The sequence below is a fragment of the Oncorhynchus nerka genome, linkage group LG21, assembly GCF_034236695.1.
Source record: "Oncorhynchus nerka isolate Pitt River linkage group LG21, Oner_Uvic_2.0, whole genome shotgun sequence".
Lineage (NCBI taxonomy): Eukaryota > Metazoa > Chordata > Actinopteri > Salmoniformes > Salmonidae > Oncorhynchus > Oncorhynchus nerka.
Genome location: NC_088416.1, coordinates 30,588,355 through 30,610,469, shown reverse-complemented (window position 1 = coordinate 30,610,469; position 22,115 = coordinate 30,588,355). Strand labels below are relative to the sequence as shown.

The window sequence follows — 22,115 nt, the reverse complement described above, 5'->3', positions numbered from 1 at the left end:
TGTTGTTGCCTACCCTCACCACCTGGGGGCGGCCCGTCAGGAAGTCCAGTACCCAGTTGCACAGGGCGGGGTCGAGACCCAGGGTCTCGAGCTTGATGACGAGCTTGGAGGGCACTATGGTGTTAAATGCCGAGCTGTAGTCGATGAACAACATTCTCACATAGGTATTCCTCTTGTCCAGATGGGTTAGGGCAGTGTGCAGTGTGGTTGAGATTGCATCGTCTGTGGACCTATTTGGGCGGTAAGCAAATTGGAGTGGGTCTAGGGTGTCAGGTAGGGTGGAGGTGATATGGTCCTTGACTAGTCTCTCAAAGCACTTCATGATGACGGAAGTGAGTGCTACGGGGCGGTAGTCGTTTAGCTCAGTTACCTTAGCTTTCTTGGGAACGGGAACAATGGTGGCCCTCTTGAAGCATGTGGGAACAACAGCCTGGAATAGGGATTGATTGAATATGTCCGTGAACACACCAGCCAGCTGGTCTGCGCATGCTCTGAGGGCGCGGCTGGGGATGCCGTCTGGGCCTGCAGCCTTGCGAGGGTTGACACGTTTAAATGTTTTCCTCACGTCGGCTGCAGTGAAGGAGAGTCCGCTTGTTTTAGTTGCGGGCAGTGTCAGTGGCACTGTATTGTCCTCAAAGCGGGCAAAAAAGTTATTTAGTCTGCCTGGGAGCAAGACATCCTGGTCCGTGACGGTGATGGTTTTCTTTTTGTGATCCATGATGGACAGTAGACCCTGTGTCACGACTCCCACCGAAGGTGGCTCCTCTTCCTGTTCGGGTGGCGCTCGGCAGTCGCCGATCCCTTTTCCCTTTTCTGTTGGTTTTGTCATATTGGTTACACCTGTTTCTTGTTTAGGTTTTAGTTGGGCTATTTAAGCCGGTGATGCCCGCCTGCTTTTGTGCAGGTTTATTTCCTCTGTTCGTGTTTGTGGTTGTGCGATTTTCTTGTTTTTCTCCAGACTGGTTGGGTCCTGTTTTTGGGCCGGTCTTTGTTATGCACCTGGTGTTTTGGCGTGGCCGTTTTCCTGCACCGGAATAAAAAGCAATTGTCCTTTACCCTCTGTTCCCTGCGCCTGACTCCTCACCCACTACTCATAGAAGTGCGTTACAGAAGCCCGCACCACCATGGAGTCAGCAGGAGCAGCGGCCACCCTCCTTCCATCTATGGAGGAGCGCGTCCTCCATCATACGGCCATCCTCCATCGGATTGGGTCGGCGATGGACCAAATGATGGAGAGAATGGACCGATGGGAGAGGAGTGGTCTCCCTACCTCGCATCCAGCTCCTCCGACGACTCCACCTACTCCTCCGGCAGCGTCCGGCCCCAGCGCATTTCGTCTCGCGCACCCGAGGGAGCACGTTGGAGTGCTCCAGCTGTACCTGGCTACTGTGAGGCCGACTCCCTCGGGTGAAGAGAGTGTGAGCGTCCTTGTCTCCTGCCTGACGGGCCGAGCCCTGGAGTGGGCCAACGCAGTTTGGAATGGCCCAGACTCGGCTAGGGACCACTACCCAGAGTTCACCCGCCGTTTCCGTGCCGTGTTCGACCGACCACCCTCCGGAGGGCCGAGCGGCAGTTCAACGGCTGTTCCACCTTAGGCAGGAGACGAGGAGTGCGCAGGACTTCGCGCTGGAGTTCCGGACCTTGGCCGCTGGGGCTGGGTGGAATAACAGGGCCCTGATGGACCACTACCGGTGCAGCCTCCGGGAGGATGTACGCAGGGAGCTAGCTTGTCGGGACGCCACTCTCTCCCTTGATGAACTCATGTCGATCCGACTGGACAATCTGCTAGCTGCCCGCGGGCGTTCAGAAAGGGTCCTGTCAGTTCTACCTCCTGGCCCTCCCGCTCCCATACCTATGGAGTTAGGGGGGGGCCGTATCGAGGGGTACCGGAGGAGGCTCTTCCTGCGCCAGCTGTGGTCAGAGCAGACACACTTCCGACCGGTGCTGGAGGAGCTCGTCTGGGAGTCGAGAGGGCAGGCAGAACACTTCTCGGTCACCCCAGGTGAGTCAGCACCAAACTCACCCAGAGCTCCCTGTTGGTCACATGTTTGTATTAATTTATTTTTCTGAGTTTTCTCCCTCTCTCCAGCATACGGCGCTAGTCGATTCAGGCGCAGCTGGGAACTTTAAGGATTGCGGACTCGCCCGTAAGCTGGGGATCCACTGGTGCCGATAGATCCACCCTTCCCCGTGCACTCCTTAGATAGCCGACCGTTAGGGTCAGGGCTGGTCAGGGAGGCCACGGTTCCACTGGACATGTTAATGCAGGGGGATCATAGGGAGCGGATTAGTCTCTTCCTTATCGATTCACCTGCATTTCCAGTGGTGCTGGGGATTCCCTGGCTGGCTAGTCACAATCCCAGGATTTCATAGAAACATGGGGCTCTCCAGGGGTGGTCAGGGGAGTGTTCAGGTAGATGTATAGGAGTTTCCATCAGTGCCACGTCGGTGGAGAGTCCAGACCAGGTTTCCACTGTGCGCATTCCCTGAGAGTATGCCGATTTGGCTATCGCCTTCTGTAAGAAGACGGCGACCAAATTATCACCTCATCGACAGGAGGATTGCGCGATAAACCTCCAGGTAAATGCTGCACTTCCCAGGAGTCACGTGTACCCATTGTCACAGGAGGAGATGTTGGCTATGGAGACATATGTCATGGAATCTCTGGGACAGGGGTACATTCGGCCCTCCACGTCACCCATCTCCTCGAGTTTCTTTTTTGTGAAAAAAAAGGAGGGAGGTCTGCGTCCGTGCATTGATTATCGAGGTCTCAATTCCATCACAGTGGGGTTTAGTTACCCGCTACCTCTCATCGCTATGGCGGTAGAATCATTTCACGGAGCAGGTTTTTTCACGAAACTGGACCTCAGGAGTGCGTATAATCTGGTGCGTATTCGGGAGGGAGACGAGTGGAAAACCGCGTTTAGTACCACATCTGTACCTTGTCATGCTGTATGGGTTAAAGAATGCTCCAGCCGTCTTTCAATCCTTTGTATACGAGATTCTTAGGGACCTGCACGGGAAGGGTGTGGTGGTGTATATTGATGATATCCTGATCTATTCCGCCACACGCGCCGCGCATGTGTCTCTGGTGCGCAAGGTACTTGGGCGACTACTGGAGCATGACCTGTACGTTAAGCTCCAAACGAGCCGTTTCCTTCCTGGGTTATCGCATTTTCACCTCGGGGGTGGTGATGGAGTGTGACCGCGTTAAGGCTGTGAGTAATTGGTCGACTCCGACCACGGTAAATGAGGTGCAGTGGTTTTTAGGGTTTGCCAATTACTACCGGAGGTTTATCCGGGGTTTTGGCCAGGTGGCGGCTCCCATTACCTCACTGCTGAAGGGGGGGCCGGTGCGTTTACGGTGGTCGGCAGAGGCGGACAGAGCGTTCAATCGTTTGAAGGCGCTGTTTACTTATGCTCCCGTGTTGGCACATCTGGACCCCTCTTTGGCGTTCATAGTGGAGGAGGACGCGTCCGAGGCTGGGGTTGGAGCCGTGCTATCACAGCGCTCGGGCACGCCACCGAAGCTCCACCCCTGCGCTTTCTTTTCAAAGAAGCTCGGTCCGGCAGAGCGAAACTATGATGTGTGGGACCGAGAGTTGTTGGCTGTGGTAAAGGCCCTGAAGGTGTGGAGACACTGGCTTGAGGGGGCCAAGCACCTTTTCCTCATCTGGACTGACCACCGTATTCTGGAGTATATCCGTGCAGCGAGGAGACTGAATCCTCGTCAGGCAAGGTGGGCCATGTTTTTCACCAGATTTAGGTTCACTATCTCGTATAGACCAGGTTCCCTCAACACGAAGACGGACGCGCTGTCCCGTCTCTATGACACCGAGGATCGGCCCATCGATCCTACTACCATCCTTCCAGCTTCAAGGCTGGTGGCACCGGTGGTATGGTAGGTGGACGCGGACATTGAGCGGGCGTTACGATTGGAACCTGCGCCTCCGCAATGTCCTACAGGTCTTAAATACGTGCCGCTTGGTGTCCGTGATCAATTGATTCGGTGGGCTCACATACTACCCTCTTCGGGTCATCCTGGTGTGGCGAGGACCGTGCGGCGTCTTAGGGGGAAGCACTGGTGGCCCACCTTAGTTAAGGACGTGAGGTTCTATGTCTCTTCCTGTTCGGTGTGCGCTCAGAGTAAGGCTCCTAGGCACGTACCTAGAGGGAAGTTACAGCCCCTTCCCGTTCCACAACGGCCGTGGTCTCATCTGTCGGTGGACTTTCTTACCCATCTTCCCCCGTCTCAGGGGAACACCATGATCCTGGTCGTTGTGGATCGGTTTTCTAAGTCCTGCCGTCTCCACCCGTTGCCCGGTCTCCCCACGGCCCTACAGACTGCGGAGGCCCTATTTGCCAACGTCTTCCAGCACTACGGGGTGCACGAGGTGCTTCTACACCTGCATTGCTTGCTGTTTGGGGTTTTAGGCTGGGTTTCTGTACAGCACTTTGAGATATCAGCTGATGTACGAAGGGCTATATAAATACATTTGATTTGATTTGATGAGGACATTGTTTCTGATCGGGGTCCCCAGTTCACGTCCAGAGTTTGGAGGGCGTTTATGGAGCGTCTGGGGGTCTCTATCAGCCTGACCTCGGGTTATCACCCAGAGAGTAATGGGCAGGTGGAGAGAGTGAACCAGGAGGTGGGTAGGTTTCTGCGGTCGTATTGCCAGGACTATCCAGGAGAATGGGCGAGGTACGTCCCATGGGCAGAGGTGGCTCAGAACTCGCTCCGCCATTCCTCCACGAACATGTCACCGTTTCAATGCGTGTTGGGCTACCAGCCGGTCCTGGCACCGTGGCATCAGACTCAGATCGAGGCTCCTGCGGTGGAGGAGTGGGTGCAGCGCCCTAAGGAGACCTGGAGGGACGTCCAGGAATCCCTTAATTAAGCAAGCTGGTGGACAGCAGAAAAGGAGCGCTGACCGCCGCAGTGAGGCCCCCTTGTTTGCACCGGGGGATGGGGTCTGGCTCTCGACCCGAAACCTGCCCCTCCGCCTGCCCTGCCGGAAGCTGGGGCCGCAGTGTGTGGGGCCATTTAAAGTCCTGAGGAGGATAAACGAGGTGTGTTATAGATTACAACTCCCTTCTTACTATCGTATTAACCCCTCGTTTCATGTGTCTCTCCTCAGGCCGGTGGTAGCTGGTCCCCTGCAGGAAGGTGAGGTGCCGGAGGTCCTTCCGCCCCCTCTGGACATCGAGGGGTCCCCGGCGTACACAGTACGTGCTGTTCTGGACTCTAGACGCCGGGTGAGGGGCCTGCAGTACCTCGTGGACTGGGAGGGGTACGGTCCGGAGGAGAGGTGCTGAGTACCGGTGGGGGATATCTTGGATCCGTCACTGTTGACGGATATCCATCGCCTCCATCCGGATCGCCTTGAGCCTCGCCCTCCGGGTCACCCTCGAGGCCGGTGTCGGCGCGCTGCTGGAGCCGCGTGTCGGGGTGGGGGGGGGTACTGTCACAACTCCCACCGAAGGTGGCTTCTCTTCCTGTTTGGGCGGCGCTCGGCAGTCGTCGTCTACTAGCTACCACCGATCCCTTTTCCCTCTTCTGTTGGTTTTGTCATATTGGTTACACCTGTTTCTTGTTTAGGTTTTAGTTGGGCTATTTAAGCCGGTGATGCCCGCCTGCTTTTGTGCGGGTTTATTTCCTCTGTTTGTGTTTGTGCGATTTTCTTGTGACTGGTTGGGTCCTGTTTTTGGGCCGGTCTTTGTTATGCGCCTGGTGTTTTGGCGTGACCGTTTTCCTGCGCTGGAATAAAAAACAATTGTCCTTTACCCTCTGTTCCCTGCGCCTGACTCCGCACCCACTACTCATAGAAGTGCGTTACACCCTGCCACATACCTCTTGCATCTGAGCCGTTGAATTGCGACTCTACTCTGTCTATATACTGACGCTTAGCTTGTTTGTTTGCCTTGCTGAGGGAATAGCTACACTGTTTGTATTTGGTCATGTTTCCGGTCACCTTGCCCTGATTAAAAGCAGTGGTTTGCGCTTTCAGTTTCGCGCGAATGCTGCCATCAATCCACAGTTTCTGGTTTGGGAATGTTTTAATAGACGCTGTGGGTACGACATCACCGATGCACTTGCTAATAAATGTTAGATTTAATTCAACAGGCATTGTTTCAGCTGGTAGGATTATCATTGAAGGCGGTGAATTGAAAAATCAAAGTTAATCTTGTTATTATACGTTTATTCCAATTTACCTCCTCCAAATTCCCCCATCACTGTCACTCTTGGGTATTTTTAAAGCTCAATCCAGATTCCTGCATGATTGTGGAAGTTTACATTTCATTAGAGGCTGTCATAGGAAGACTTTGGTCAGCGTCTGAGCAAATTTCTAAGCAAGAGAAACATTCCGACTGATGAATTATCCTCTGTCTGCAAAACAATGACTTCAATGGAACTACCAGTCAGGTCTTAAAAGTATGTTAATTAAATCTAACATTTTCTTTAAAATCCATAGATATATTCTTTCTCTGCTTCCATAACATTCACATCTCCAAAAGCCCACTTTAATATACAGTGATGCCACAGGTAAAAATGGTGATAGAAGAATGTGCTTATGCCTGTGTTTATGTAGCTGTAACATTGCTGTGACACTCCCTCAGGTGGGCCTTCTACTCCACAGGGAAGTGAGCTCCTTGCCTCTGAAACCTGCCTCACTCCCACCTGTTTGCCTCACCACGCCCCCTCCCTCACTGTTTATAACCAACCTGCAGCCACCGAGAAACACGAGGAGAGAACGAGAGAGTTTGTGTGTAGAAGAGAGAAAAACGCAGTACAGGTCACTCTTCGAGGACACAGGTAAATTAGCCACATTCGCTCTTCATCACCCCAGTGAAGGTAAGGCCCAGTCTCAACGAAACCTGTTGTACCATTCCACTGTAGGGTATACTGTTGTAAATGAGAATAACAAGGGTTGACTCATCTGGTTGTTGAAAATGCTCCATAGAGTAGTAATTTGATGTTGCGTTTTATATTCTCCTGTAGTCAGGTGCACTGACAAAAATTAATTATTTGTTCCTCTCCGGAGACCTTGACTCAAGCCTGTAATTATTCCTCTCTATAACCAGGTTTCCATCCAACCGTTTTAGGCGAGTAAAGTAGATGTCGGATTTAAAAAAAATCACAGGCCTAATGGCAACATAACATTTTTCAGTAAATTTTCATAATGTCGACAAAACAAAATACACTAGACAAGATGAGACCTTTTTGTGTCGGTAAAATAAATTATGCGATTAATGGAGGTGGAAACGCTTTTATGCGCAAATATTGATATAATAACCATCATATCGAAGGAAATTTGGGAGTCACGCGATGATTTGTAGTCCCCCACTACGATTTGTCGGGAAAGCATGAACTGTATTAGGTTACAGATTAAATCAATTATGAATTTAACAGGGTGGTGATAGTGAAAGCTGTTGCGCTTGATGCGCCTTCCCAACAAATATCGAGGGTCTTATTCTGGTGACATGATAATCGATGCTTTGCTGCCGTTAAATTTTTTTACATTTTAAATCTCGCTCTTTTGTCCATAATAATCTCATGCGTACACTTTAGCACGTGCCAATACCAGAGTGGACACATTTACTATAAAGCTCCACAATGGAGGCGTCATAATACCCATAAAAGCCAGCGGTCAAACAGGAAAATGGTTCCGATCACTTTTCCACCATTCATTTTTCCCCATAGGGGATTTTTTTAGAAACAATTGTTTCATGCTGTGGTACTTTAATGTAGCCCAAGGCACTTTTTTTGTGAGACAACCACCAGTATAGTTGAAAATGGAAACCGATTTAACTGCAACGGTAATGTTTATGTGCACTACATTGCACGCACAGCCTTTTATCTGCAGCAAGCCAATTTGATGGATTCACATCTCTGCTGGGAAAATGCGCATAGTTTTTAAACACATTTTAGGATATTTGAATGAAAATCTGTCGCCAATTGGATGGAAACAGCTCATGACATCCTTTTAGATTTGTCCAGTGTTTAGAGTTTTAGCACGCTCAGCTCAGACAGAGAGTCTGACAAAGGGTTGTCTCTGTGAGTGAATTACTGTGTATATTCTTTCTGACAATTATTTAGATTTGCCCTTGTGGAATGGAATATTTTCATGTATTACCATTAAGCCCAAAACCCCATAACTCAAAGCACTACCCTAAGGCTCATGAGGAAACACACCTTCAACAATGTAATCCTTCATACATTTCAAACTTTCCCATTTTGGAGTAGACTACATGTTAGGAATTGTCATTGAACCATATTAGGTAAACTGTTACACGGGATGACAGCTGACTTAGATAAAGCTTTGATAAATATGATGTCTTTCCAGTCTTTCCTCTAGTCGTTAAATGGCATGTTCGTCAACAGGTATTTGCTATCTTGATCATCATTCCGGGAAATGTTTGTCACCAGGTCACTGGCTTCCTTGTTGATGAATTCATTATCCCGGTCTTCATGACTGAATACCACATTACTCCGAACATGAAATCAACAAAGCTATGCCACTCACTGTGTCATATTATTCAGCAGATTAAAGAATACTTTCCTGAAATTCACCTGATCATTGTATCTATTGATTTCCTTTTTAGGTTACTCTTGTCTAAATGATGTTCTTTACATTGGGATTGTGGGTTATTTAGCTGCTTTGTGTTTATTGCATTTTAATTTTCAAAGTATGTAAAGTCTTAAGGTCCATAGCTACTGTATATTATACTCACATTCGTGTTGCATTTGCCTTTAAATAAGGGTAAATAACAGTGTCAATTTATTTTTCAAAACATGAAAGGACCAATATTATGTGTCGACTCATTACAATACAGTGCCCTGAGGTTGTAATTCACTGTCTAGCTCAAAATGGCAGTCCTCAACATTTCTGGTGGTGTCTTTGTACTGTGTGTTGATGGCTCCTGGCTGGGATGTTTTGTTAGTCATTTGCATGTGACTGGTTGTTTTACATCACTAGGCTAACTATGGACTCCACTGTTGCCTATGGCTTTGTGAAGGCAGAAGATGAGTGGCCACTTGCAGGAAAAACTCCATGAATGAAAGAGGGAAAACCAATTTGGGATATGGCCACTTCATATGACTAACCTGATGCTCATGGCTAAACATTGACACAGTGATAAACATCCTGACGTTTAGCATCCGTCTCTCAGTACTTGTAATGTATGCCGATGCCATTTCACTTTCTAAGTACTCTATCTGGGACCGTATAAGATAAACACACTATTATGGATACTTTAATCAGAAAGTCAGAAAGAAAATGACATACATGTCAATCAGAAACTCCTTGACATAGTTCACTGTCACACTACTGGTGCTACTGTTCTGTTATTGCTGTTATTAAGAGTACAGTACAAACTAGCTGTTGTTTAGTCACTCAATCACTGTCCCCATCGTATGGGGTCATATGCAGTCAGACACACTAGGGACAGACAGTCCTAAACACACATAGTGATAAAGCGCACCACATGGGGTCATAAAACAGAGCAGGATGAGATGATCCACAGATGGTTTAACTAGCAAAACGGGACAGGACATTAACCTGCTGTGTGTGTGTGTGTGTAATGGGCTCCTGTGTTTTAATAAGCCGCTGATTGACACTGAGGGCGAGGAAGATAAAGTTCCTTACAATTTCCTTGTACAACCTGGACAGGTGATGGACACTGTTCTCATCTGAATAGCAGACCATGTTGAACATTTTGATAGTTTTCTTGTAATCAGATGTCTTTTGCATTGAACATTTAGTGGCCCCAGGTGGAAGAGGGTTTTCAGACATCAAGTGAATTACTGTGTATACTCTTTCTGACAATTAGGCTTTGGGACTGGCCTGCCTCTTGTAAAAAAAAAAAAATATATTCAGTTTAGGGGCCAATTAATTTGTTTCGGGGCCCATTTAAATGAAAATACAGTGGGACATGCTGCCTAGTCGTTGCCTTTGGACTTTCCTTAATTCTAAAGCAAAGGCTCACTTAACTCTTGTTGGTGTTGGGAAAGTGGACTGTACAGTAAATGTCATATGACATTAGTAAAAAAAAAAAAGCAAGGGCACTCTTGACTGTTCAAGGACGAAATGGTGATAGGGAGGATAAGTTAAGTGGCTGGCGTTTCCCCCCACTCTTACTGTAGATGACAAAGGGCTGGTTTCCTGCTAACAAGTCAAGAGACAGCAAACAGCATCAGGGATTGTGTGGAACTGATAATCTGTCACCTAATTAGCCAGACATAACAACTCATTGCAAATGGCACGGAACAAATCTGTGCTGAAGTAGTAGAGAAATGCTTTGTCTTTGTTTGACAGAATATATATTTGCTTCGTTAGTGACTGATTGTGTCCACAAAACCATAACTGTCACCTTCCAATATCATTCAATATGACTCAAATGTTTTTTCAGAAGGTGTAGAAAGGTTCCTGGTGTAAGTTTGCAAAATAAGATTGACCAAAACCCTCAACATACAATTTCCAAAATGTCATTGATAAATAACATAAGAAGTCCATCATTTAGCTGTTATGTTAAGATAGTACTTCCCAAATGAATTAAAGAGAACCTTTGGTCATTATGCTTCCTCCTCTAGACAGTAGGCTAAAGACATAGGCAGTAGATTTAGTTCAGACTTTTGACCTCTGATCTCATTTTAATGATTCAGAAGTCTCATAGAATAACTAAACATTATAATCATTACCATAGATGATTATTCATAACAATGTTCCCTTTCTCACCCTTTTACTCTTCTTTTCTTCCAGGCAGAATAATTCATCAAGAATGGGTTGCTTCGGATTCCTCAAAGTCATGATGTTTGTCTTTAATGGCATCATCTTTGTAAGTTGGAGATGTTTTCATCTTTTTGAGTAAATTATTGATGATAAAAGCAACAGAGTTCAGTTATGCTTCACAATAATGAATCTGAAGGCAATCAGAACACTCCTTATCGATCCGTATCACTTACCACTCCTTATCCTTATTCTGTGTCCCAGAAAAATCTCATCTAATTTGCAATGTGAAAAAGTTATGAGAACATGGAACATAAGGACAGACATTTGTTGTGGTTTTACTACTTTTTACGACACAGACATGTCATTTTGGACCAGATAAATAAGATTAGGCACAGAGTAGAATAGTGTGATGTGCTGCAAGGTAAATGCAGCATGAATGTCAGAGAATGTGACGGAGCTATTAAATAAATAAATAAATATTTAATTTGACTGGAAAATACCTATGTAGACATAAAAAATGATGAAAAGAGAAATGTAGAACGTATTCATACCTCTTGACTTTTTCCACATTTTGTTGTTACAGCCCGAATTCCAAATGGATTAAATAAAATAAAAAATCTCACCCATCGACACACAATACCCCATAATAACAAACTGAAAACATGCTTTTAGAAATTTGACAATTTAGTGAAAATTAAATACAGAAATATCTCATTTACGTACACTACCATTCACAAGTTTGGGATCACTTAGAAATGTCCTTGTTATTGACAAAAAAAACACCTTTGTCCATTAAAATAACATCAAATTGATCAGAAATAAGAGTGTAGACGTTGTAAATGACTATTGTAGCTGGAAACGGCAGATTTTTAATGGAATATCTACATAGGCGTACAGATGCCCATTATCAGCAACCATCCTTCCTGTGTTCCAATGGCACGTTGTGTTAGCTAATCCAAGTTTATAATTTTAAAAGGCTAATTGATCATTAGAAAACTCTTTTGCACAGCTGAAAACTGTTCTGATTTAAAGAAGCAATCAACTGGCTTTCTTTAGACTAGTTGAGTATCTGGAGCATCAGCATTTGTGGGTTTGATTACAGGCTCAAAATGGCCAGAAACAAAGCACTTTCTTCTGAAAGTTGTCAGTTTATTCTTGTTCTGAGAAATGAAGGCTATTCCGTGCGAGAAATTGCCAAGAAACTTGTACAAAGATGTGTACTACTCTCTTTACAGAAGAAAGTGCATTGTTGCTGGCCAGTTTTTTGAACCCACATATGCTGATGCTCCGGATAGTCTAAAGAAGGCCAGTTGTATTGCTCCTTTAATCAGAACAACAGTTTTCAGCTGTGCTAACATAATTGCCAAAGGGTTTTTTAATGATCAATTAGCCTTTTTAAATGATAAACTTGGATTAGCTAACACAATGTGACATCATGTCAGTGATTCTCTCGTTAACACAGGTGTGAGTGTTGACAAGGCTGGAGATCACTCTGTCATGCTGATTGAGTTCGAATAACAGACAGGAAGCTTCAAAAGGAGGGTGGTGCTTGGAATCATTGTTCTTCCTCTGTCAATCATGGTTACCTGCAAGGAAACACGTGCCGTCATCATTACTCAACTTCCGGCGCCGACAGAGATGGCCGCCTCGCTTCGCGTTCCTAGGAAACTATGCAGTTTTTTGTTTTTTTACGTGTTATTTCTTACATTAGTACCCCAGGTCATCTTAGGTTTCATTACATACAGTCGAGAAGAACTACTGAATATAAGATCAGCGTCAACTCACCATCAGTACGACCAAGAATATGTTTTCCGCGACATATGAGATGAATAATGTAGGGTAAGTAACATTATATAAGGTTCTTTGTGGGAAACGTAGCGGTCTTCTGGTCAGACTCCGGACAAGGGCACATCGCGCACCACTCCCCAGCATTCTTCTTGCCAATGTCCAGTCTCTTGACAACAAGGTTGATGAAATCCGAGCAAGGGTAGCATTCCAGAGGGACATCAGAGACTGCAATGTTCTCTGCTTCACGGAAACATGGCTTACTGGGAAGACGCTATCCGGTGCGGTGCAGCCAACGGGTTTCTCCACGCATCGCGCCGACAGAAACAAACATCTTTCTGGTAAGAAGAGCGGCGGGGGCGTATGCCTCATGACTAACGAGACATGGTGTGATGAAGGAAACATACAGGAACTCAAATCCTTCTGTTCACCTGATTTAGAATTCCTCACAATCAAATGTAGACCGCATTATCTTCCAAGAGAATTCTCTTCGATTATAATCACAGCCGTATATATCCCCCCAAGCAGACACATCGATGGCTCTGAACGAACTTTATTTAACTCTTTGCAAACTGGAAACCATTTATCCGGAGGCTGCATTCATTGTAGCTGGGGATTTTAAACAAAGCTAATCTGAAAACAAGACTCCTAAATTTTATCAGCATATCGATTGCGCAACCAGGGGTGGTAAAACCTTGGATCATTGTTACTCTAACTTCCGCGACGCATATAAGGCCCTGCCCCGCCCCCTTTCGGAAAAGCTGACCACGACTCCATTTTGTTGATCCCTGCCTACAGGCAGAAACTTAAACAAGAGGCTCCCACGCTGAGGTCTGTCCAACGCTGGTCAGACCAAGCTGACTCCACACTCCAAGACTGCTTCCATCACGTGGACTGGGACATGTTTCAGATTGCGTCAGATGAAAATATTGACGAATACGCTGATTCGTGTGCGAGTTCATTAGAACGTGCGTCGAAGATGTCGTTCCCATAGCAACGATAAAAACATTCCCAAACCAGAAACCGTGGATTGATGGCAGCATTCGCGTGAAACTGAAAGCGCGAACCACTGCTTTTAATCAGGACAAGGTGTCTGGTAACATGTCCGAATATAAACAATGCAGCTATTCCCTCCGCAAGGCTATTAAACAAGCTAAGCGTCAGTACAGAGACAAAGTGGAATCTCAATTCAATGGCTCAGACACAAGAGGCATGTGGCAGGGTCTACAGTCAATCACGGACTACAAGAAGAAACCCAGCCCAGTCACGGACCAGGATGTCTTGCTCCCAGGCAGACTAAATAACTTTTTGCCCGCTTTGAGGACAATACAGTGCCACTGACACGGCCTGCAACGAAAACATGCGGTCTCTCCTTCACTGCAGCCGAGGTGAGTAAGACATTTAAACGTGTTAACCCTCGCAAGGCTGCAGGCCCAGACGGCATCCCCAGCCGCGCCCTCAGAGCATGCGCAGACCAGCTGGCCGGTGTGTTTACGGCCATATTCAATCAATCCCTATACCAGTCTGCTGTTCCCACATGCTTCAAGAGGGCCACCATTGTTCCTGTTCCCAAGAAAGCTAAGGTAACTGAGCTAAACGACTACCGCCCGTAGCACTCACTTCCGTCATCATGAAGTGCTTTGAGAGACTAGTCAAGGACCATATCACCTCCACCCTACCTGACACCCTAGACCCACTCCAATTTGCTTACCGCCCAAATAGGTCCACAGACGATGCAATCTCAACCACACTGCACACTGCCCTAACCCACCTGGACAAGAGGAATACCTATGTGAGAATGCTGTTCATCGACTACAGCTCGGCATTCAACACCATAGTACCCTCCAAGCTCGTCATCAAGCTCGAGACCCTGGGTCTCGACCCCGCCCTGTGCAACTGGGTACTGGACTTCCTGACGGGCCGCCCCCAGGTGGTGAGGGTAGGCAACAACATCTCCTCCCCGCTGATCCTCAACACGGGGGGCCCCACAAGGGTGCGTTCTGAGCCCTCTCCTGTACTCCCTGTTCACCCACGACTGCGTGGCCACGCACGCCTCCAACTCAATCATCAAGTTTGCGGACGACACAACAGTGGTAGGCTTGATTACCAACAACGACGAGACGGCCTACAGGGAGGAGGTGAGGGCCCTCGGAGTGTGGTGTCAGGAAAATAACCTCACACTCAACGTCAACAAAACTAAGGAGATGATTGTGGACTTCAGGAAACAGCAGAGGGAACACCCCCTATCCACATCGATGGAACAGTAGTGGAGAGGGTAGCAAGTTTTAAGTTCCTCGGCATACACATCACAGACAAACTGAATTGGTCCACTCACACTGACAGCGTCGTGAAGAAGGCGCAGCAGCGCCTCTTCAACCTCAGGAGGCTGAAGAAATTTGGCTTGTCACCAAAAGCACTCACAAACTTCTACAGATGCACAATCGAGAGCATCCTGGCGGGCTGTATCACCGCCTGGTACGGCAACTGCTCCGCCCTCAACCGTAAGGCTCTCCAGAGGGTAGTGAGGTCTGCACAACGCATCACCGGGGCAAACTACCTGCCCTCCAGGACACCACCACCCGATGTTACAGGAAGGCCATAAAGATCATCAAGGACATCAACCACCCGAACCACTGCCTGTTCACCCCGCTATCATCCAGAAGGCGAGGTCAGTACAGGTGCATCAAAGCTGGGACCGAGAGACTGAAAAACAGCTTCTATCTCAAGGCCATCAGACTGTTAAACAGCCACCACTAACATTGAGTGGCTGCTGCCAACACACTGTCATTGACACTGACCCAACTCCAGCCACTTTAATAATGGGAATTGATGGGAAATGATGTAAATATATCACTAGCCACTTTAAACAATGCTACCTTATATAATGTTACTTACCCTACATTATTCATCTCATATGCATACGTATATACTGTACTCTACATCATCGACTGCATCCTTATGTAATACATGTATCACTAGCCACTTTAACTATGCCACTTTGTTTACTTTGTCTACATACTCATCTCATATGTATATACTGTACTCGATACCATCTACTGTATGCTGCTCTGTACCATCACTCACTCATATATCCTTATGTACATATTCTTTATCCCCTTACACTGTGTATAAGACAGTAGTTTTAGAATTGTTAGTTAGATTACTTGTTGGTTATCACTGCATTGTCGGAACTAGAAGCACAAGCATTTCGCTACACTCGCATTAACATCTGCTAACCATGTGTATGTGACAAATAAAATTTGATTTGATTTGCTTTGCACAAAAAGGGCTTCACAGGCAAGGATATGGCTGTAAGTAAGATTGCACCTAAATCAACCATTTATCGGATCATCAAGAACTTCAAGGAGAGCGGTTCAATTGTTGTGAAGAAGGCTTCAGGGCGCCCAAGAAAGTCCAGCAAGCGCCAGGACCATCTCCTAAAATTGATTCAGCTGCGGGATCGGGGCACCACCAGTATAGAGCTTGCTCAGGAATGGCAGCAGGCAGGTGTGAGTGCACAGTGAGGCGAAGACTTTTGGAGGATGGCCTGGTGTCAAGAAGGGCAGCAAAGAAGCCACTTCTCTCCAGGAAAAACATCAGGGACGGACTGATATTCTGCAAAAGGTACAGGGATTGGACTGCTGGAAACTGGGGTAAAGTCATTTTCTCTGATGAATCCCCTTTCCGATTGTTTGGGGCATCCGGAAAAAAGCTTGTCCAGAGAAGACAAGATGAGTGCTACCATCAGTCCTGTGTCATGCCAACAGTAAAGCATCCTGAGACCATTCATGTGTGGGGTTGCTTCTCACAATTTTGCCTAAGAACACAGCCATGAATAAAGAATGGTACCAACACATCCTCCGAGAGCAACTTCTCTCAACCATCCAGGAACAGTTTGGTGACAAACAATGCCTTTTCCAGCATGATGGAGCACCTTGACATAAGGCAAAAGTGATAACTAAGTGGCTTGGGGAACAAAACATCAATATTTTGGGTCCATGGCCAGGAAACTCCCCAGACCTTAATCCCATTGAGAACTTGTGGTCAATCCTCAAGAGGCGGGTGGACAAACAAAAACCCACAAATTCTGACAAACTCCAAGCATTGATTATGCAAGAATGGGCTGCCATCAGTCAGGATGTGGCCCAGAAGTTAATTGACAGCATGCCAGGGCGGATTGCAGAGGTCTTGAAAAAGAAGGGTCAACACTGCAAATATTGACTCTTTGCATTAACTTCATGTAATTGTCAATAAAATACTTTGACACTTATGAAATGCTTGTAATTATACTTCAATATTCCATAGTAACATCTGACAAAAAATATCTTAAGACACTGATGCAGCAAACTTTGTAAAACGTAATATTTGTGTCATTCTCAAAACTTTTGGCCATGACTGTAGGAAGAAACACAGTTGTCTATGTAAGGTCCCACAGTTAACAGTATATGTCAGAGCATAAACCTTACCATGAAGTCCAAGGGAGGTGACCAAGAACCCAATGACCACTCTGACAGAACTACAGTGTTCCTTGGCTGACAACCTGCCAGAGGGATAAGTCTCTACAGCACTTCACCAATCTCGGCTTTATGGGAGAGTGGCCGAACAGAAGCCAATCCTGAGAAAAAGGCACATGACAGCACACCTGGAGTGAAAAACTCTGAGATCATTAAAAGATTCTGTGGTCTGATGAGACAATAATGTATTTATTTGGCCTGAATGCAAAGCACTATGTCTGGAGAAAACCAGGCACAGCTCATCACCCATATAACACCATCTCTACCGTGAAGCATGGTGGTGGAAGCATTATGCTATGAGGATGCTTTTCAGTTGCAGGGACTGGGAGACTGGTAAGGATAGATGGAACAATGAATGGAGCCTAATACAGGCAAATCCTTAATGAGAACCTGCTTCAGATGTGCAAATGACCTTAGACTGGGGTGATGATTTTACGTTCCAACAGGACAATGACCCCAAGCATACACCCAAAGCAACGCTGTGTTGAATATGAAGAATAGAATATATGAAAGTCCTAAAGTGGCCCAGCCAAAGCATTGACTCAAGTGTGTGAATACTTACGTACAGTAAATGGGATTTCTGTATGTAGATGGGTGAGGGGAAAAATAAATGTAATCCATTTAGAATTCCGGCTGTAACAAAACCAAATGTGGAATAAGTCAAGGGGCATGAATACTTTCAGAAGGCACTATATGTGCATGTTAGGTAAGACACAAAGGGCAGCAGTTGATGTGGTCTTCATTGAATGAATGGAAACCACCCAACAATGCTATGCTCTCTTCCCCCAGTTGGCGGGCGCTGCCATCCTGGGCGTGGGGATCTGGGTGAAGGTGGACAGCGGCTCGATCCTGGGGTTCCTCAAGGGTATAAAAGACGCTCCGGCGGAGATGAACCAGATCCTAAATGTGGGCTACCTGTTGATTGCTGTGGGGGCCGTGCTGCTGATTGTAGGTTTCCTGGGCTGCTGTGGCGCCATGAAGGAGAGCAGGTGTATGCTGCTCATGGTATGTCACCTAAAACATGAGCTATTTGTTATATGTGCTATGTTGTCACCAATGTGATTGACAATGACTTAGTCAACAAGCTTGATTATCAAGCTACTCATTTCTCCTTTCAGAACTTTCTACAGTAGAGTAGGTAGCTACACTGGTAAATGCAACAATTTCATATAAGGAAATCAGTCAATTGAAATCAATTTGTTAGGCCCTAATCTATGGATTTCACATGACTGGGAATACAGATATGCATCTGTTGGATACCTAAAAAAAAGGCGTGGATCAGAAAACCAGTCAGTATCTGGTATGTCCACCATTTGCCTTATGCAGGGCGACAACTACTTCGCATATAATTTTTTTCTCCCCAATTTTGTGATATTCAAATCCAATTCCTGTGATATGCAATTAGTGTACGGATTCGGGAGAGGCAAAGGTCGAGAGCCACGTGTCCTCCAAAACACGACCCGTCTCGCTTAACCCGGAGGCCAGCCGCACCAATGTGTCGGAGGAAACACCGTACAGCTGGCGACTGAAGTCCGTGTGCATGCACCCGGGCACCACAAGGAGTTGCTAGAGCACGATGGGACAAGGACATCCTAGCCGGCCAAACCCTCCCCTAACCTGGGCGACGCTGGGTCAATTGTGCACCGCTTCATGGGTCTCCCAGTCGCGGCTGGCTGCGACACAGCCCGGGATACGAACACAGCCCGGGACACGAACCCGGATCTGTAGTGAAGCCTCTAGCACTGCGATGCAGTGCCTTAGACTGCTGCGCCACTCGGGAGGCCCTTCCTTCGCATAGAGTTGATCAGGCTGTGGAATGATGTCCCACTCCTCTTAAATGGCTGTGCAAAGTTACTGGATAGTGGCGAGAACTGGATCAAGCTGTCGTACATGCCTATCCAGAGCATCCCAAACGTGCTTAATGGTTGACATGTCTGGTGAGTATGCAGACCATGGAAGAACTGGGACATTTTCAGCTTCCAGGAATTTTGTACAGATCCTTGCGACATGGGGCTGTGCATTATCATGCTAAAACATTAGGTGATGGCGGCAGATGAATGGCACAACAATGGGCCTCAGGATCTCGTCACGGTATCTCTGTGCATTCAAATTTCCATCGATAAAACGCAATTGTGTTTGTTGTCCGTAGCTATGCCGGCCCATACCATAACCCCACCGCCACCATGGGGCACTCTGTTCACAACGTTGACATCAGCAAACCACTTGCCCACATGACGCCATCTGCCCGGTACAGTTGAAACCGGGATTCAACCATGAAGAGCATACTTCTCCAGCATGCCAGTGGGCATTAAAGAGGAGCATTTTCCCACTGAATTTGGTTATGATGCCAAACTGCAGTCGGGTCAAGACCCTGGTGAGGACGACGAGCATGCAGATGAGCTTCCCTGAGACAGTTTCTGACAGTTTGTGCAGAAATTCTTTGGTTGTGCAAACCCACAGTTTCATCAGCTGTCTGGGTGGCTGGTCTTAGACAATCCCGCAGGTGAAAAAGCCAGATGTGGAGGTCCTGGGCTGGTGTGGTTACACGTGGTCTGCGGTTGTGAGGCCGTTTGGACCTACTCCCAAATCCTGTAAAACAACGTTGGAGGCGGCTTATGGTGGGGGAAATGAACATTACATTCTCTGGCAACAGCTCTGGTGTACATTCCTGCAGTCAACATGCCAATTGCATGTTCCCTCAACTTGAGACATCTGTGGCATTGTGTTGTGTGACAACTGCACATTTTAGAGTGGTGTTTTATTGTCCACAGCACAAGGTGCACCTGTGTAATGGCCATGCTGTTTAATCAGATTCTTGATATGCCAAACCTGTCAGGTGGATGGATTATCTTGGCAAAGGAGAAATGCTTACTAACAGGGATGTAAACAAATTTCTGCACAAAATTTGAGAGAAATAAGCTTTTGTACATATGGAACATTTCTGGGATCTTTTTTATTTCATGACCAAAACTTTACATGTTGTGTTTTACATTTTTGTTCAGTATAATTGAAATGTGTGTAAATGCACTGTAATCCGTTTTCTCAGTTCAACCACTCAATCTCTCTTTCTTATTGTCTCCTTTTCCTCTTTTTCTAGTTCTTTGTGATTGTGTTGGTGGTGTTCATTGCAGAGGTGGCTGGAGCAGTGGTTATCCTGGTGTTTAAACCCTTGGTAAGCGTACATTAGGTTCATTCGCTCTCCTCATATTGCTAAAGGGGTTACAGACTGTCTGTGGAGAATTTGATGAAAAGACTACACTCGTAGAAAAGAAGGTGCTATCTAGAATCTAAAAGGTAGAATCTAGGTAGAACCCAAAAGGGTTCTATGTTGAACCCTCTGTGGAAAAGGTTTTCATGAAACCCAAAAGAGTTCTAACTCGAACCAAAAAGGGTTCTTCAAAGGGTTATCCTACAGGGACAGCCAAAGAACCCTTTTTGGTTTGAGTTAGAACTCTTTTGGGTTTCATGAAAACCTTTTCCACAGAGGGTTCTACCTAGAACAAAAAGAGTTATCCTATGGGGACAGCCGAAGAACCCTTTTGGAACCCTTTTTTCTAAGAGTGTGTGATTTGTGTTATGTCTTTCAGGCAGGTCAGTTGATTGAGAAACTGGGAACCAAAGTGGTTCAGAACATTAGGAAGGACTATGGAGAAAATTCAGACGTCACCGCTCTCTGGAATGCTACTATGGATACGGTACTTTACAATATCCTGCCGGCCTGTTTTCATACCTTGGAAATTAGATGTTAGGCCTGCAAATAATGTCTCAAATAACATTACGTCATTTATATTTGCTTGTGTATTAGACATCTTATTTTGTTTTTCAACAGAACTGTTCTAATGAGATATGTCTCTGTGTCCACTCTAGCTAAAGTGCTGTGGATTCTACAACTATACAGACTTCACTGACTCTCCATTTGAAAAATACACCCATCTCTATCCTCAACAGTGCTGCCACAGTGCTGATTTCAGCTCTTGTGATGATACAAGTGCTGTATGTTAAGTTCATGTTTTAAGTATCCCTATATTTCTGTTATAACGGTGATATCACTGTTTAGTACGCCTGCGCAGTAGTATAACTGTTGATGGAACTGGCCTGAGTGTAATGGTGACGATATACGGTGAAGTAAACCTTGTTAAACTGGAACCTAGTCGTTGTATCATTTTGAGTTAACACTGTAGTCAGTGCGGGTCCAAACTTGGTATGAGCTCTGAACTCATCACCTCAACAAGTTAATCACACTCCATCCATACTCAAACTCATCAATGGAAGGCCCGTTTGAGAATGTAACACACTTTACAGTTGGACACCCAGTGGCCTCACCTGTCTAAATAACTGTATTACATTTGTGTGTCCCCACAGACAATCATCGGCTGCTTCCCAAAGCTTATGCAACTGATTGATAAAAACACTATTGTCATTGTGGCAGTGGCATTGGGGATCGCTGCCCTTGAGGTACTGTTGACTCCTTCCCTCGCTCTGTCTATTTCAAGGTCACATTCTCTTTTTTTGAAATACCACAAATGTAAATGTAGATGCTTTGATGCAAATTCAACAAAAATAATGTGATGTTGTGTTCAGTTTCATACAGTGGGCTTTGTTTAAAAGTTTAGCATAACCACAGCATTTATTTACTGTTCCTGTTTTCCTAGATATTGGCGATGGTTGTCTCCATGACTTTGTACTGCATAATAGGCTCAAAGAGTGACTGAAAACCAATGGAGGGAGGGCCATAGAAACACCTGACTGGATGGCATCTCTGGACCCTCCTTAGGACAACTACAGGGATGGATGCATAAGAATCTCTGAAATCACCAAGGCTGAAGAGAAATCTAAGGAAGCTTTGTGATAAGGAGAGGCGTCCCACCACTAAGCCAGTTTAAATTAAATCCTGTACGAGATTATTGGATATAGGAAATGTCTATTTGTATTGAAGTCTTTTATTGTATTGTATACATAGTTCACCTGAAAATGATGCAGTCTTACATTTAGATTGCAGCAATACATTGCGTCCTATGTCCATTCCACTCTGCACAGTATCATCAAGGTTTTTATTAAAATAACAATATCAATTCACTGTCAG

At 46.1% G+C, this 22,115-nt stretch overlaps 1 protein-coding gene across 1 annotated transcript; it reads left to right on the top strand.

Annotated features, from left to right (window-relative positions):
- The first annotated feature begins 6,754 nt into the window (after positions 1-6,754).
- LOC115109912 (tetraspanin-1-like) lies at positions 6,755-22,104 on the top strand. The gene is made up of 8 exons (XM_029635162.2): positions 6,755-6,817; positions 10,764-10,839; positions 17,822-18,037; positions 20,130-20,204; positions 20,620-20,727; positions 20,900-21,025; positions 21,395-21,487; positions 21,685-22,104. The coding sequence occupies exons 2-8, from the start codon at positions 10,783-10,785 to the stop codon at positions 21,742-21,744; spliced, it is 735 nt and encodes a 244-aa protein (XP_029491022.1). The 5' UTR covers positions 6,755-6,817; positions 10,764-10,782; the 3' UTR covers positions 21,745-22,104.
- Positions 22,105-22,115: the final 11 nt, after the last annotated feature.

What these genes read in the sequence shown, in the direction of transcription:
- LOC115109912 (XM_029635162.2), top strand. Translation starts at nt 10,783, where the DNA reads ATGGGTTGCTTCGGATTCCTCAAAGTCATGATGTTTGTCTTTAATGGC. An exon ending in TCCTGGTGTTTAAACCCTTG is followed by an intron (nt 20,205 to 20,619) that starts GTAAGCGTACAT and finishes TATGTCTTTCAG; the next exon opens with GCAGGTCAGTTGATTGAGAA. An exon ending in GGAATGCTACTATGGATACG is followed by an intron (nt 20,728 to 20,899) that starts GTACTTTACAAT and finishes TGTCCACTCTAG; the next exon opens with CTAAAGTGCTGTGGATTCTA.